The sequence below is a fragment of the Lissotriton helveticus genome, chromosome 2_1 (genome assembly GCF_964261635.1).
Source record: "Lissotriton helveticus chromosome 2_1, aLisHel1.1, whole genome shotgun sequence".
NCBI lineage: Eukaryota > Metazoa > Chordata > Amphibia > Caudata > Salamandridae > Lissotriton > Lissotriton helveticus.
Genome location: NC_136059.1, coordinates 1795595687 through 1795610646, shown reverse-complemented (window position 1 = coordinate 1795610646; position 14960 = coordinate 1795595687). Strand labels below are relative to the sequence as shown.

At 43.0% G+C, this 14960-nt stretch overlaps 1 protein-coding gene across 17 annotated transcripts in view; it reads left to right on the top strand.

Moving 5' to 3' along the window:
- The window catches only part of CAMK2D (calcium/calmodulin dependent protein kinase II delta), an 805387-nt gene that overhangs the window by 465739 nt on the left and 324688 nt on the right, over positions 1-14960 (top strand). For all 17 annotated transcript variants that reach the window (XM_078676756.1, XM_078676751.1, XM_078676753.1 and 14 more), the window contains exon 5: positions 12718-12783. In XM_078676756.1, the coding sequence (XP_078532882.1) occupies positions 12718-12783 (66 nt within the window). The remainder of the gene's footprint in view (positions 1-12717; positions 12784-14960) is intronic.

Here is a 14960-nt window from a genome sequence, read left to right as displayed (position 1 = left end):
GATTTGCAAAACCAATCCATCTCACCGTTGGGATTTGTTGGGTTTGCTGAGGTTTTGCAATGCTGCACAGCATCACTAAAAAAATAGGGGAAAAAGCCTATGATGTGTCCAGCCATGTCATGTATGTGCGCATGCCTACAAAATGATGAAATCGCTCTATTTATTGTGAATTACCAATCCGTAAATTAAAGGAAAACCATGCATCAGTGTGTGAGAGGAAACAATATGGTGGAGGGGGTTAGAATCAGAGAGCAGAGGTAGGGAAACAATAGGATGGTGGGGAAAGCAACAATGGGTCGCGGGTGGGGCAAACAAACTAGAGGGCGTGGAGAGGGAAGATAACGTAGAGAGTAACTTGAAGCAAGGGGACAGCAAGCTGATGAGACCACAGTGTGGAGCTAAGGGGCGAGAAGCACACGGATGGGGAAGAGCATATAAGGGCATGTGCAGCTCCGAGAGGGAGTGGGGAGAAGAACACCACAGAGAAAGTGAAAAACGAGCATGGCAGAGGGAGGAAGTGCATGAAGGATCTGCTGGAAAACACACACTCTTGGGGAGTGCTTATACAAAAAGAAAAAAGTGGCAACTGAAAAGTGAGCAGTGAAAGGGCACAAGTAATGCAGCCATGCTCCAGGGGAGGGACAATGGCACAAGGTGGAAGTGAAGCCTGCACAACTAATGACTAAGAAACCAGCAAATAAGAATGGCAATTAAGCTAACCAATGGTAAACAGTGGCTGGTCTCGAAGACTACTGTAAGCTGAAAATACATCTCACAACAGACCGTGCATGCTCTGTCTCGTAGGCAAGACCTTAAAACAGTGCCCAAGTTCAGCAAGACTTGCCGATAGTCCATTAGCCGTCCTTAACGACTTCCCTTCAGTTGTCATTCACCCAACACCCGATTTTACTACAGCTCACACCCAATCCACAATGCCATCAACTAATGGGGGTGGCGGCGAGCACGAGGTAGGTTTTCTTTTTGGTTTATTTTATTCTGCCTTGTTGTCGTCTGTCGCCATAGCTCCCCCTGCTCTTACCTGCATTGGCCGTCACTAGGTGGCAAACTCAGGGATCGCCCCAGTCGGCAAAAGGTCTAGCTATGCCACTGACTAATGCCCCTAAAGTGCGGGATGAGGTTACATGATGTGACCTACACAAACAATGTCAGCTTGCAACGTGAGGCACACTCTACAGTATATGTCTGATAGATTATTTTAGCTGCCTGTTTTCTGCAAATAGACTTTTTCCAGGAAGTAGAACAGTGACACATTTTGAAGAAAGTTTTGTCCTTTAATCATGTATGATGCTGAAAATATCTTGCTCTAAATGTAGAGGCTCCTGTGATGGGCAGAGCTGTGACTCTGTCGGGTACCGCCCACTGACTTTGACTCGATGCTGTGCTCGCCTTACCAGAAAGGTACGACTCAACGATAAATGGTTGCAATCAGGGATGAGTCTCTTCTTATTTTTAGGTCTCATTTTTACTTCTTTGGTTGTGGTTTCAGGCCACAGTTACAGGCAATTGTAAGTCACTAGTGCAAGAGAAAGTTGTGTACAAGACAGGGCATGTTTTATTCGCACGATTCTGATGTCTAGCTAGACTCATTCTGCTGGTAAAATGTGTTCTAGCGCCTTGCTTTTGCCATTTACTATTTTTTTCAGTACATTACAAACCAATTGAGAAGCAACGTATTTGCACACGTATTCACCCTTTTTTTCCATTTGAATTAGTAGTTCAGTTTGGCTACTGGCTAATTAAATAAACACATTCATCAATGACGTTTTTTGTATATGCTCCATTGCTTCCTACTCCAGCTGTTGCAAATGTAAATATCCAGCGCCATTCATTTATTCAGGATTGAGGTTTTGGAAGAGGGACTTATGGAACATGTGCTTTCAGTTCTAAAGATCACACGCCAGGAGTGAGAGCTCAGGAGACCACAGGAGCCCAGTCTGAGGAAAGTTCCAAAGGTGACATATACCATTTTACCACTGAAAGGAAGTACATCTGTTTAATTTCTGAGATGGTAACCCCTAACCAGACCTTCATTAGGGTTTTGAGTGAATAACCCAACTTTCCTGCTGCCAGTGGGGGAATTATTAGCAAACTGAGGGTCTAGCCATAGGCCTTCAACTTAGCTAAAGCTTTAATTTTCCCTATATGTGTAGAATACAAGTACACAAGTAACAGACTGGCAACCCTTCTCCTACGTTCAATGTGCCTGCAAAAATCCTACGTGTTTAACACAATCATCACCATCTTGAAGTCCTTTCTTCCAAAAATAATGGAGGCCTATCGTGGACATATTGCGGGCATTCCTTGTTGCATTTTGTTTGTCACTACCCTAATAGTGGCCTATCCTCGACATAATGTGTGCATTTTTGTCTCCAGTTCGATTTTATGTTGCATATTAGTGTCCCATCCTTGGCATTTCATGCACATTCTTGACCGTAATCTGTCCATCATTGACATTACGGTGTCATTCCTTTCACATATTGTCAGCATTTTTGCATTCCTTTAGTATCTCTGGTAGCAGTGACCTATCCTTTATATACTACTGTTCAACATAGTTGTGGCTATCCCTACAGTTTAGTGGCACTGCTCAATTGTCCCCATACTTCATTTATTGTGGCAATTCCTGGTACAGCTGCCCTTGCCTGACACAATGGTTGTGAAAATCACTACCATCTGTGGCCAGATATTTCATGATCATAATAAATGGACATGAAACGTAGAATCTGACTGTGTGACAGTAGGGTTGATGAAAAGATAAACTGAAGTTTCTGGCTGGAACATACCACCTAATATCGAACTGTCCCGTTGGGACACAAAAATGGTGATTTCATGAACATGTTGATCTGAATTACATCTATTTATCCAAACTATTATAGCTAATGATGAAATATCTGGAGTTTTAGTAACTGGATAGCTGGTGTTTGACAACATGTACGTATTACAGTGGTATATTTAAAAGGCTAACCCCCCTGAGTGCAGAAGTCCTGTTACCAGTTTTGGTTCCAATGTATTAGACAGCACTTGCTTTCTTAATGGCTTGTGTGGAGGCGTGCCCTGTATATTGATCAATCTTGATATGCTGTCACTACTGCTCTATTAATGACCATGTATTATTGATGCAATCTATCTGATTGGCCTTGTCAGCTGTATGGGGGTAGGCTTTGTTCTACAGCAAAGCGGCCACATTGCATGGTGAACAGCAACCGCACAAATCCCCTCAGAATCACTGCAGATATGTTGGCGTGCACACAGCGATCTTGAGTTGTAAGTGTTCTGTATGCAGTTCTCCACATCACCCACATACAGGCCTGGGTGACACTTCACGTCTTTTCCTGTCCCAGTTGCATTCCCAATATTAGTCTTTTTTTGTGTGTTCCACATGCTGGGGACAAGCAGAGCCTCTCCTCCTGCAGGGCCAGACACACTGCCTAGTAACTTGAAGCCTGCTCAGAGAGGGAAGCGGACACTCCGCTGCTGCCTAGTACACTCAGCTGTCTGTGCACTCTCGCCTCACCTCTGGGAGACAGCCTGGCATGTAGAAACCAGCTCTGGTCTCACGGTAGCTCTTTGAGTACTCTGTGGTGCACTCCTTTCCTTGGTTATGGAGGCTTCATAAAACTGTACGAAAGTGGAGTGGTTTTGGTGCCAATTCTATACTGCTTTTTATGACTGAATATGTTGGTCAACTGTCTAATGTTCTTGAATTAGTTTGAAGGTTGTTTTCTGGCTGTGGTGCAGACACAGCCTTTGCGCAGGGTGATGGCTCTTCTAGCAGGTAGTGTTTATGCTGGTTCCAAGCAGCATTACCCAAAACATGGGTTCAAAGTGTGAAAACTGTGTGAAGCTTCTCCACCTGGCTCTCACCAGCTGTCATGTAGTAGCAATGATGGACATAGAAAGGGGAAGGCCCTGCCTAGACACTTTTTCGCCTTTAACTGAAACTGCTATCGATGTTATAAAGGGTTTGTTCTACTATGTGATGTTTATATTGTATGCCTTTATTGCCACTGAATAATGCTTTTTCAGTTTGTTTCAACATTGCCACAGTGTGCCACATTATGATGCAAATGTGCTTTTTTTGCCACAAAATGTAGTCAACCCTGCTGCATAATTTGGTCCTCCTTAGGTGCATAATACCAGTGACTGTAGGGTAGGACAAAATATACACTTGTGAGGGCTAGAATGCAAAAATGAAGTGAAGTAAGGTTCTGTATATATTTTGGAAATGGTAGGCCATGTAGCATTTTTTTTTTAAACAGGATATTTTAACCACCTGTTAAACATATACTTATTTAGCCAGTTTGTATGGAAAATGTGCAGAAAATGTCATGGTCTTGTGACCGTTTTGCTTTTAGTTATTATGGGGTGGGTAAGGATGCATGGCACACCACAAAATTATTGGATTCATTAATTCCTGTGCCTTTTGATTTGTAGGCCATTTGTATGTAAATTGAGCTGCAAGATGCACCAGTTGGTTCTGTATTTCAAATCTTTTGAGAGACCGGGCTTCCCCTTTGGAAAGCTTCAAAATCATTCACTCTGCAATCTCACTCAGTTAAATTCATGAGTATTTACTCCCCACCACTGTAAGGTTTCACTATTAGACACTGCTACTATCAAATACTCATACATGCTTTGTATAACACATGACTGCACGGTAATTCTCGAGCATTGGAGACGCATTGGAATTAAATGTGTGCTGCAGGAGTCTAGTCTTGACAACTAAACAGCAAAGGCACTTTCCTCCATAGTAACGGAACAGTGAGCTGAAAATATTAATGTTTGATTCTCCGTCCTGTGGGATTTTGAAGAACCAGTAACTGCAACCCTTTAGGGCATAGGGCATACCATAAATCCATTTTGCGACTGGGCTGCAGTGCCATGCTCTATCACCCCTCCTTCTGTACCCAGCTGGCACTGCTTTCAGAACGGGGGTACTGAGATTTGATTAAGGCTGGCAAAAATGTGTTCAATTCTGCAATAAAGGTAAGTCATGATCTTTGGGGCACCTTTTGACCTGTGCTTTATTTTGAGTAAGTCATAAACCCTTAAACACTATTACTCTGCCAGTGACACATCCACAATGTTTGTAATTGTAAATTGTGGTTGTATTTCGCTTGCTTTCCCTTATGTGACATTGAAACAATTCTCAGCGACTAGTACGGTACTCCAGAGCCCAAAGATAGATGCAAATAGTAGGAACAAATGAATCCAATTACTAATCGGACATTGCTTCACCTCAAAACATTTTCATATCATGTAGCATTCTTTACCAGCCACTTCCAGAAACACGTGCCCCTGCCACCTACCTCTCCATATTTCCTACATTAATTCCACACAGCCATTTTGCTTTACCAAACGATTCGTAGAAAAATAAATGCATATAATGAATCCATGCTTCATCAGTCTTTTCTTTGTTGGGCTTACATGGAAAGGCATGTTTATGTGCAAATGCCCAATTCAGATATAGCACTTTTATTAAGGGGATCCTGATTCCAGGCACTCCATTGCTATTAAAGATAGGATGATGGGGTTCAGGAATATCGATTGATTATATACAAGTTTACACACTTTTGTAAGGTGGGGTAATGGGACTAGAACTCTGGTTGCCAGATTCCAAAGTAAAGTGGTTAAGGATTTATAGCACTTTGAGCCACACCCCATGGTTTATTCTAACAGAAAATACTTCTTGGCAGTCATGGTAAGGCCAACATATATAGAGTTGCGAGAGTACTCCAAGCCAATTAAATTTTCAAGCATAATAGATTTTAAGCTTGCACTTCAGCGTGAACAATAGTAAATCAAAAATAGCTTCTACAATGCAAAGCGGTTCAAATACAAATATTGCTTTGTGTATATTAAGTACAGATGAGCTAAAGAATGACAGTACACGTGTAGTCGTTCATGAATCCCAAGAGATGAGAGTATAAAGCCAATTGAAAGACGTGAGATGGAAATATTCCTGTGGGTTGATCCAGAAAGAAATCCGCAGCAGACCTCAGTTTTCAGTTACTGAGTTCAAACCTTCCATTCCCAAGCACAATCTTGTATCGAGAAGTTACTATACAACTTCTAGAGCAAGGGTGCCTTAGTGGCACTCAAAGACCGCACCACGAGCAACAGCCATGACCAACAAGCCTTCCCTTGAGCTTACCGTCAGGGAGAACTAGAGCCTCTGTTCAACAGGCTTAGCAAGAAATGCATGGTGAGTTCCAAGCACTCACTGACCCCAAACTATCACCCCCACTACCCCAAAGCACCCTACCTGTTCGCTTTCACCCCGAGCCAGGCCTCAAAGTTGTTGCCAGCCCAAGTGGAGAACCAGTTCCTCTTTCACCTATTGGTCAAGTAATGCATGTGAATGCTTAGTGAGTCCATCCCTTGAAAATTCTATCCCAAATCCTCAGTGTACCACTAAGCAGACATCCTTTCCTGAACTTTAGAACTAGAACCTTTCACCTTATTTGGAAAATACATGCATACAAAGCCCACCCACTTCATGCTTTATCTAATCACACCACCATTATAACTCCTTGTGTTTCACCAGTTGTATATCCTCTAGGTATGACTTAGATCATATTTGTGAATAGCCCCAAGTTGTTCATGAGGCATTTCTTCTCATTCTACAATGAGTTTGTAGGCCTGTGAGATAGTATCCTACCAGTTCTATGTAGGGCTTAGCTAGTCGATCATTTAACATCTGGTAATGGAGGATATTGGAATGATTTTCCTTGCTGTAGTGCTAGATTTTCAAGGTTTGCTTTTGGACATTAAGCAGTAAGATGAATCTTCCCAGTTACACTCAGCACTCATTTCTGTCCACACGCTTTGTCCCATTCAGCATATTTTGTTTCTCAACTTTGAGTGCCAGGCTCCTATAAATTGGTGCTGGTCAATTTAGTACTCCTTTGAGCAATTCTGAATGCTAGAAAAACCAGCCCACACCTGCACAAAGATACAGTGTGAATAGAAGTATTCTTAACATACAAGAACTACCTGTCCACTGCTTCTCTGTAAAACATCCCTGCTGCCCCATCTAACCCACCCTGCCAACTAAAGCTATAGTGGAGAGCAACCAAGCAGTCCATAACCGCGTCTAATTAATACGAATACAATTTTGTCAGTTTGTAGTCTAGTCCCTCCCTCCCCTGCCCTTTTCATGCACCTTATGCATATAGGCTGGACTGCATTATTTGCCTCTATATCTCATTACCCCATGTTCAGAGATGCTTTCTGTGTTTAGATATGTTTTCTAGATTATATCCACATGCAGGATTGGTATATAAGCTATACATTATGTTGCATAGGTTGTGCTGTAATTATTCTCTTTCTATGTACATTTTAGTCTATAGGCTGGAATTACCTTTTTCGGACCATCTGTGTTTCAAAGTACACCCATAGGTTGGACTGTTCCCTTCTGTGATCATCGCATATATTGACTGGTATCTTTGTCACTCTGTTTGGCTCTGCGGTTGGGCTGTAATATCTGCCCCTCTTACATGTTACACTCCTGGTCTGTCAACTCATTAGGCTGTGCTGGTACCTTTCCTTATCATTCTTGCACCGTGGACAGCAAGGCTGGGAAGCATAATCTCTCAATCTGTGTCACATCTTAATCCCTTCAACTGCATTGATCATGGCCGGGCTGGCCGTAGCCCGCACCAGGCATTTCCATGGTGGGCTGGAGGGGTGGGGGCCGGTTTTGTGCCTGTGGAGGTCGGTTTTGCAAAATCAGACCCCTGTAACAAAAGCGTGAGCGGTGCTTCTTGTTAGCAAGCAACATCCCCCACCCTCCCTCCCAGGGCCGTGCGAGCAGCAATCTGCCAGGTCTGGTTACTGTTCCCAGTCCGGACCTGGCATTGATGCTATGGAATACATCCATAGTCCAGGGTGCCATCTTCATAAATCGAGGGAACACGAGATGAAGCATGGTCGCTCTATCCACTTGGCAGAAGTTGAATCCAGTTTGACAAAGTCCTTTGAGACGGAACAAAATCAACAATATCAGTGGACAGACTGTTGCCCTCTTTCAAATGCTCACCAAAAGCACATAATAAAAATGTCTCGCAGGAAATAATGGCATTATATTAAGCTTTCTTAAGATTACATGCAATTTCAGGAAACTCATCCTGTTATGTTTCTAAAGCCCTGCATGGACAATTGACCTTGCTTTACAACTACCGAATGCCCTCTCTCCTTTTCGACTATCCAATGAACCTTCTCATTAGCTGCTATCCTTTGTATAAATCACTCTTCTTGTGCTCATCCTGCCCCGTCACCTGCCCCTTTGCCTTTGTTTTCCAGGACCTATACCTGCCAACACCTCAATCCATAGATCACAACCTTTCTTTTCCTTAAACCCATTAATACCCCATCTCTTCATCCTACCAATCATATGTACGATGCCTCCAAGTCCCTAATAACGATGTCATCTTAAATTAATTTACAACAATAGAAATCGAAGTAAATACATGGACTGCTTTTTCTGAGTGCAGAAGACTATACCCAATAACCAATTACCCACTGGATTTAACCACTATCTGTGGGTTACAGAACAGTATACTGGTTGTTGTAAAGCACGTTTATGACACATTAGTGGTGGTAAGTGTTATCTAAAGGCAATTGAAATAGAATTGCACTGCGCTACATGCACGAACTGCTGGCTGTAGATTTGTGTTGTAAAAGCACATCTCTTCCCATTTTGTGTATTTTCTATATGCCATTTTTAGGTCGAGGACCGTAGGCTGCGCTTGCGCAGTTCGGTCCGAAGATTTTATATTTTTTAGTTAGGGGGCTTGAACCCGCCCCTCTTCTCCATTGGCTGGCCTCATAAATGCTGGCCAGCCATTGGAGGAGAAGGGCGTCACTCCCTTTAAGCCCCGTCTTTTTCGGATTCGGGGCGTGTTTTTTGCGTTCTTTCTCACCGTGACGCCGTCCGTCACTCAAAAAAAACCACGCCCCCAGTCTGAAAAGATCGGGGCTTAGCTTAAAAAATGGCGAGCGCTTGTTCAGGGGTTTACTCAGTGTAGTTTTTATTACTCAGGTTCTGACTTGCTGTGTTTAAAGTAACCAGCAACAATGTAATTGACTGCCCAGACTGCTGCTGCAACCGCGTTCGTGCACGACGATTCTCCGCTCCGTGGTAGGCGTGGCTATGACGTCAGTCAAATGGCGAATACAGGCATCCTATTCGAGGACATCTAGTGGCGGGTGACGTAAAGTGGGTGGTTGACCAGCCCCTCTTTTGCCATGTGGGATTCCTGTTGGTTCATCAAGCGCTGCTGGAAAGGAGCCGGCGTCCCGTCCCAGCGAGGCTCTCCCGAGGGAGAGAGCCCCGCCCCCCGCCAACAGAAGCCAGCCCAGCCGGCCGCACTGGAAGAGGAGCCCCTGTGAAGGGGGGGCTCCACAACGCGGCGCGAAGGCCAGAGGCGGCACCAACAGAAGACCGGCAGCCGGAGTCCCGGTGAGTGGGGCTCCGTTTGGCAGCACTGGGGGCATTTGGTACTGAGAGCCTGCGAGGTTCCCACGAGGCTCCTCCTGATTTTGGGGCCATTGTTCACTGAGTCCCCCGAGCGGGACTCCACCGAAGGGGGCATTATTTTGTTATTTAGAGCCCTGAGGCTCTTGGGGACATTTGTGTATTCTGAGTCCTCCAGAGCCCACAAGAGGCTCCAACGTCTGGGCAGCATTATTGGTCCGAGCCCACGAGAGGCTCAGGGGCATTTTGTGTTTGTATATCAGAGCCCACAAGGCTCCGACGATCCCGGGCATTCCTGGTGGTAGAGCGGCCCCAGCTGGCAGCGGGCCGCTCCCCCAGTGGTGGCAGCATTGCTTTGAGAGCCCACGAGGCTCAAAGGGGGCATTTGTTGTTCAGAGCCACGAGGCTCCTGAGGCCCCAGTTATTTCTTTGAAGCCCACGAGGCTCCAGCATCTTCGGGGGCATCTGTGTCATTTGGGGAGCCCACGAAGGAGGCTCAGAAGGCACGCTGGTGCCAGGCGCAGTCCCTACGGCTGCCCAGCACTTAGTGGGCAGCTGCTTCGTTTAGGCCCCTGCATCCTTCTGTGGCTCCCTGCGCAGCCTGCCCTGACTGCGAGCAGCGATGAGTACCCATGCACGCTATTGCTGGCATGGAGGGGTATATTAATGCCATGACGAGGGACCACGACTTCCTAATAACGAGTACACCTGGTCTCGACTGTCAAGGCGACAGAATGTCGGTCTGTTGGCCCTTTCAATTTAAAGGTCGGAAGATCCCCCTACCCGTGGCTGCTTTGTCACAGGGGTTCTCTTCACACTGACTCCACAAGTGTTATTGCGAACTTTAGGTATTGGGGAAACTGTAGGGATAGATGTGGTTGTATGAATAGATAGACTGCAGAGGAAAAGAAATAGTTAAAACTACCTTTTGGGGATCCTACGCATTTTATTCCTGTCCCCTGTATGGAGAAGACAAAAAGGCAGGGGTTAGTTGATCCGATATTAGAGGTCCCCATCATATCAAGTACACTGTCTGAGATGTGAAGCCATTCTTTAGGACGATACTCCACGCTGCTAATACAGAATACAAATTGGAATGAATTGGAAATTACAACCAGTGGTAGATACATATTTGTTGGAATCCTCTGGGGCTTGAACCTGCGTTTCTCAAAAGAAAAGGAAAAAGCACCAACATTTTATGACAAGACTTAGAACAGTAGTGAGAGTTAGTTGTCTGGTTATCCAGTCATGGGGACCGGGCCCAGTGTGGTACCGCATAGTGTAAGTGGCGGGTAGACCCTGCACACGCATGACACTTGTAAGAAAAAAAAAGAAGCCGGGGTTCCTATCTGCTCTGGTTGAGCTTCCCGTCCTGTAAAATAATAGGTCCAATACACCTCAGACAGCTGTTCTGTTTTGTAGAAATTTGACTCCGAGTACTTGTTTGACACAAACAGCAGTGTCTGTGCTACACATTCATTATTTGTGTGTCGTGCAGGAGTTTGGGAGTGAATTAGAATCAGAAACTTTCCCCTGTCCGTACTAGAGACTCAAAAATGCGATACTTCCAAGACAATTGGCAATTCCTTTTATTGAAGTTGTGCCTGGCTGGGAGCATAACGGCCTGCTCACATCTTGTCACCAAACTTAGTAGTCCCCAGGGTAGCACATATGTGTCACGCATGTCACTTCACTAGCTGACCCAAAAATAAACTAGAATATGCAAGTACAAAAAATACAAGAAGGTAGTGGTGGTAATATGCAAGTGTTTTACTTTAAAAACCTCTGTAAGCCTGGTCGGTATAAATGTTTGGTATGTTATGTTACCTTTCATTCATAAATCTCACTTATACCAAAGTGTCAAGTAATTTTATTCAAAAAGTGCTCACTACGTCTGATAAAGTGTTAAAGCACAAGCATTAAACTGCTCGTAAACACAGGGTTAGTGGTTAATTCAGTGGTTATTGGTTATTTTTGGTTGTTAGAATTAGTCTTGTGCTCTCAAGGAAACCACTCCATGCATTTCCTCCAGTTTGTGGTAAATTAATAAGAGATAGGTGTGATCATTAGTGGGGGATATGTGAATCATGCAGAAGGTAGCAGGATTATTAGATGGACTGAAGGAGAGTTAGGTGGTATGGGCATGGCTATTGACGATTCAGAAATTGTGATCCTTGATATGAGTCATGGACAATTGGCAGACAAACAATAACAGAAAGGGACACATGCATATGTCTTAAAGATAAGTGTACTCAAAGGAGGCATGCAGAGGATGGCCTTCAAGGAGGGAGTCATTTGAAAGGGGTGACAAAAGGAGAGGCATGAGTCTGAAGTTTCAAGTCAAGGTACATTTTTGATGCAGGACTTAAGGAGTTTAGAGGATGCCTTTTGAGGTATTGTAAGAAAGTGGCTCTATATATACTGGACCAGAGTAAGGTACAGTGTTTATAGAGTCCACAGTCCTCAACAAAACACTAAGAGAATGGTAGGGTCAAAGGGATAATTTAACGACCTGCCACAGTTCTATTCCCCAATCTTTACAATACCCATAACTTATTGAAATGGGGGTCTCGCAAACAAAGTGCCAACACTTGTTGGCACTTTGTTTGCAAGACCCCCAGTTCAATAAGTTATTAGAGTCCACAGTCCCCAGAGGATTGGCAGAGGCTAAAGTTAGATATAACCTTACTCTCTAAAGTAGTAGCTTGGTCAAGCAGTAAGGCAGTATCGGAGGACAGTGTAAAGCATTTGTTGTACACACTCAGTCAGCAAATGGTCTCACACACTCAAGAACTGAACTCTAGGCCAATTGTTTTGTATCAAAATATATCGTTGTTTAATTTGAAGAACCAACAAGGTATCAAAATATACTTTTTCAGAATGAGTTACTTTAGTGAAATACTTTTTGAAAAGACAATCGGCTTTTTGATTACAATAGTTACATTTGTTGCAATAGGCAACATAATTTCAAACACACAAGCTATTAAGCTATTGGCAATGTAAATGACAATGCCATTTAGTTATGTTTAAAAAAAAAAAAATCATGAGCAATGCCAATAGCTCTACCTTTAATAATGCCGAGACCATTGCATTGTAAATGCTTGTTTTCTTTAAGATTGACTTGATACTGTTATTTTGTAATAGATGTATTTTTCTTTCCCATTTTCTGTTTTTTGGTTTTTTTTTATTCCTTCTGATGCATTGTGTTTTTTTCTAAACAGAGTCACTGGAGGCGAACTGTTTGAAGACATAGTAGCAAGAGAATATTACAGTGAAGCAGATGCCAGGTAGGCATTGGGTCCCAAAAGGGTTGTTCAAATGACTTAAGGGCGGGTTTTTCATTTCTAGCAGAGTACGCCAGCGTGTTCCATACGTTGTGTGATGTTGAAACTGTGGGCTCATGTGTTGTACCAACGGACAGGACTAAATGGTGGAAGAGAGAGTCTTGACACTTCATTGGATACCGTTTGAATAATCTTAATTCAATGGTGCTTAACATTGATACAAATGTTCACTATATGTGCTATATACTGCACCTGAAGTAATATTTGACCATTTGTTGTTGCCACAAAATCTCCATGTCCAGGATGCTACAGAGCAGATCATTTTTGAAAGCACCTTTTTGCTTTGTTACAGCTGTCCTGGTTTGTAGTGTTACAGTGGTTTTGCTGTACACACAGAAGAGCATTTCAACTGTTTAATACATCTGGTAAATTTCTCGAAATGTTATTATTTAAATTCATAAACTAATTATGAGTATTCCTAGTGAACATTTATTTTTATACAACGCTGATTTTCTTCACATTGTCGCTCCCCAATTCAAAATAGCCGAAAGATCTCATATTTTCAACATGAGCCTTCGTGCTTTCGCTTTTGATTGGATACTCAGGCTAGAAGTAATGGTCCACCATTAACCACCACAGGATAGGTTAAAATTTTGGCCAGGATTTATTATAGTGCTCTCGGTGATCTGGACCTGAACTTGGACCTGAACGTGTGTCTTCTAGGTATCTTATGAATTCGTTAAAATGTAAACATATATCAATCTCTTCCCGAGTCTCTAGGAATCCCATTATCTCTCGAGTATACAGCCACCACACCAATTCATTTCTTCACCAGATTAAAAAACTCCTAGGTGACGGAATACCTAAGACTGGAGTTTGAAGGTACTAAAACTCCGACAAAGCTGCTAGGATTCTAATGGTAGGATGTGCTCTTTAAAGATCTTTACTGCAAAAGGTAATGGCCTGGTATCATAGCTGACATTCGGAGTCTGCCCAAATATAAATAATCAGACTAGAACGTGTAAGGTTCTGTCATCTCACAAGCAAAGATCTGCGTGGTGATGTCTGCTCCCAGATGGAATTACTCATATGTAAACATGTCCACGATTACATGGTAATATAAACACTGGCAAGTTTGTCCATCTGTCTGAAAGCAGAAAATAAATAAATGTATAGATGAGCAATGCTCATTAGCTGAATCTCATTTACTTTGCTGATTACCTGGGAATTGTAGCAAACAATATAAAAAACAAAAGATCAATTCTTCATTAGAGACGAGCCCACAATTTGGATTCCACACCAGCAGTCTTTTATATTTAGTTTCCTTTTTTCCCCTCATTGTTTCACTACTACTTAACTCTGTTTGTTAATCCTCCTCTAGGCTTCTCCCAGATTTCAATAGTCTCAGTTACATCTAGATGATTGACTCTTAAATTCATTGTTAGGATAAGCTTTTTCCTGGACTGGTGTTTGAGGTTCCTAAAAACATTGACCTTTATTCGGTCGCTATGTGTATTGAGTTTCTACAGCAATTTAGGATTTTCGTTTACCCTGTTTTGATGATAATTGATTCGGAAGTGTGTGCACAACTGAAGAGTAGCATATCAATTTACATAGATATTGGATGTGGCAGTGGATTCCCAGCATCCACACGATCATTGAGCTCATGGAAGTTATTTGGTTAAATGAAGGAGGACACTAAATGTACCTGTGGCTGAACAAGGATCTTCTATGCAAAACCTAAGTCCCAACATCACTTAAGATGTGACAAATGAATGTCATCTAAACAAAAGGTTTTTGTACTACGCATTATGCAGGGCATGTGTTGTTTTTATCACACATGAAAATGTGTTTTTATTTCTTTTGTCAATTGCATATGGATATGCTTTCATAAATAACATGGGATTATCAGGTGCAAACCCCCTGACTGCCTCCCCTAATATGTGCCATACAAAAATCTCAATTTCCTTTAATTCTGTTCATCCCAATTCACATGTGTTTACCAAGGAGGCAGGTCCTTGACAGAACATGGCACTTTTAGCTGCAACACTACCCACAACATGCCCTTTATATATCATTCTCTGCTTGGACTACACCCTCACACCTTTTATGTCACTGCACCTACCAAACAATACTTAAATCCACCATTATCTAAACCAAAGCAAGAAAAGCGTTTTTTC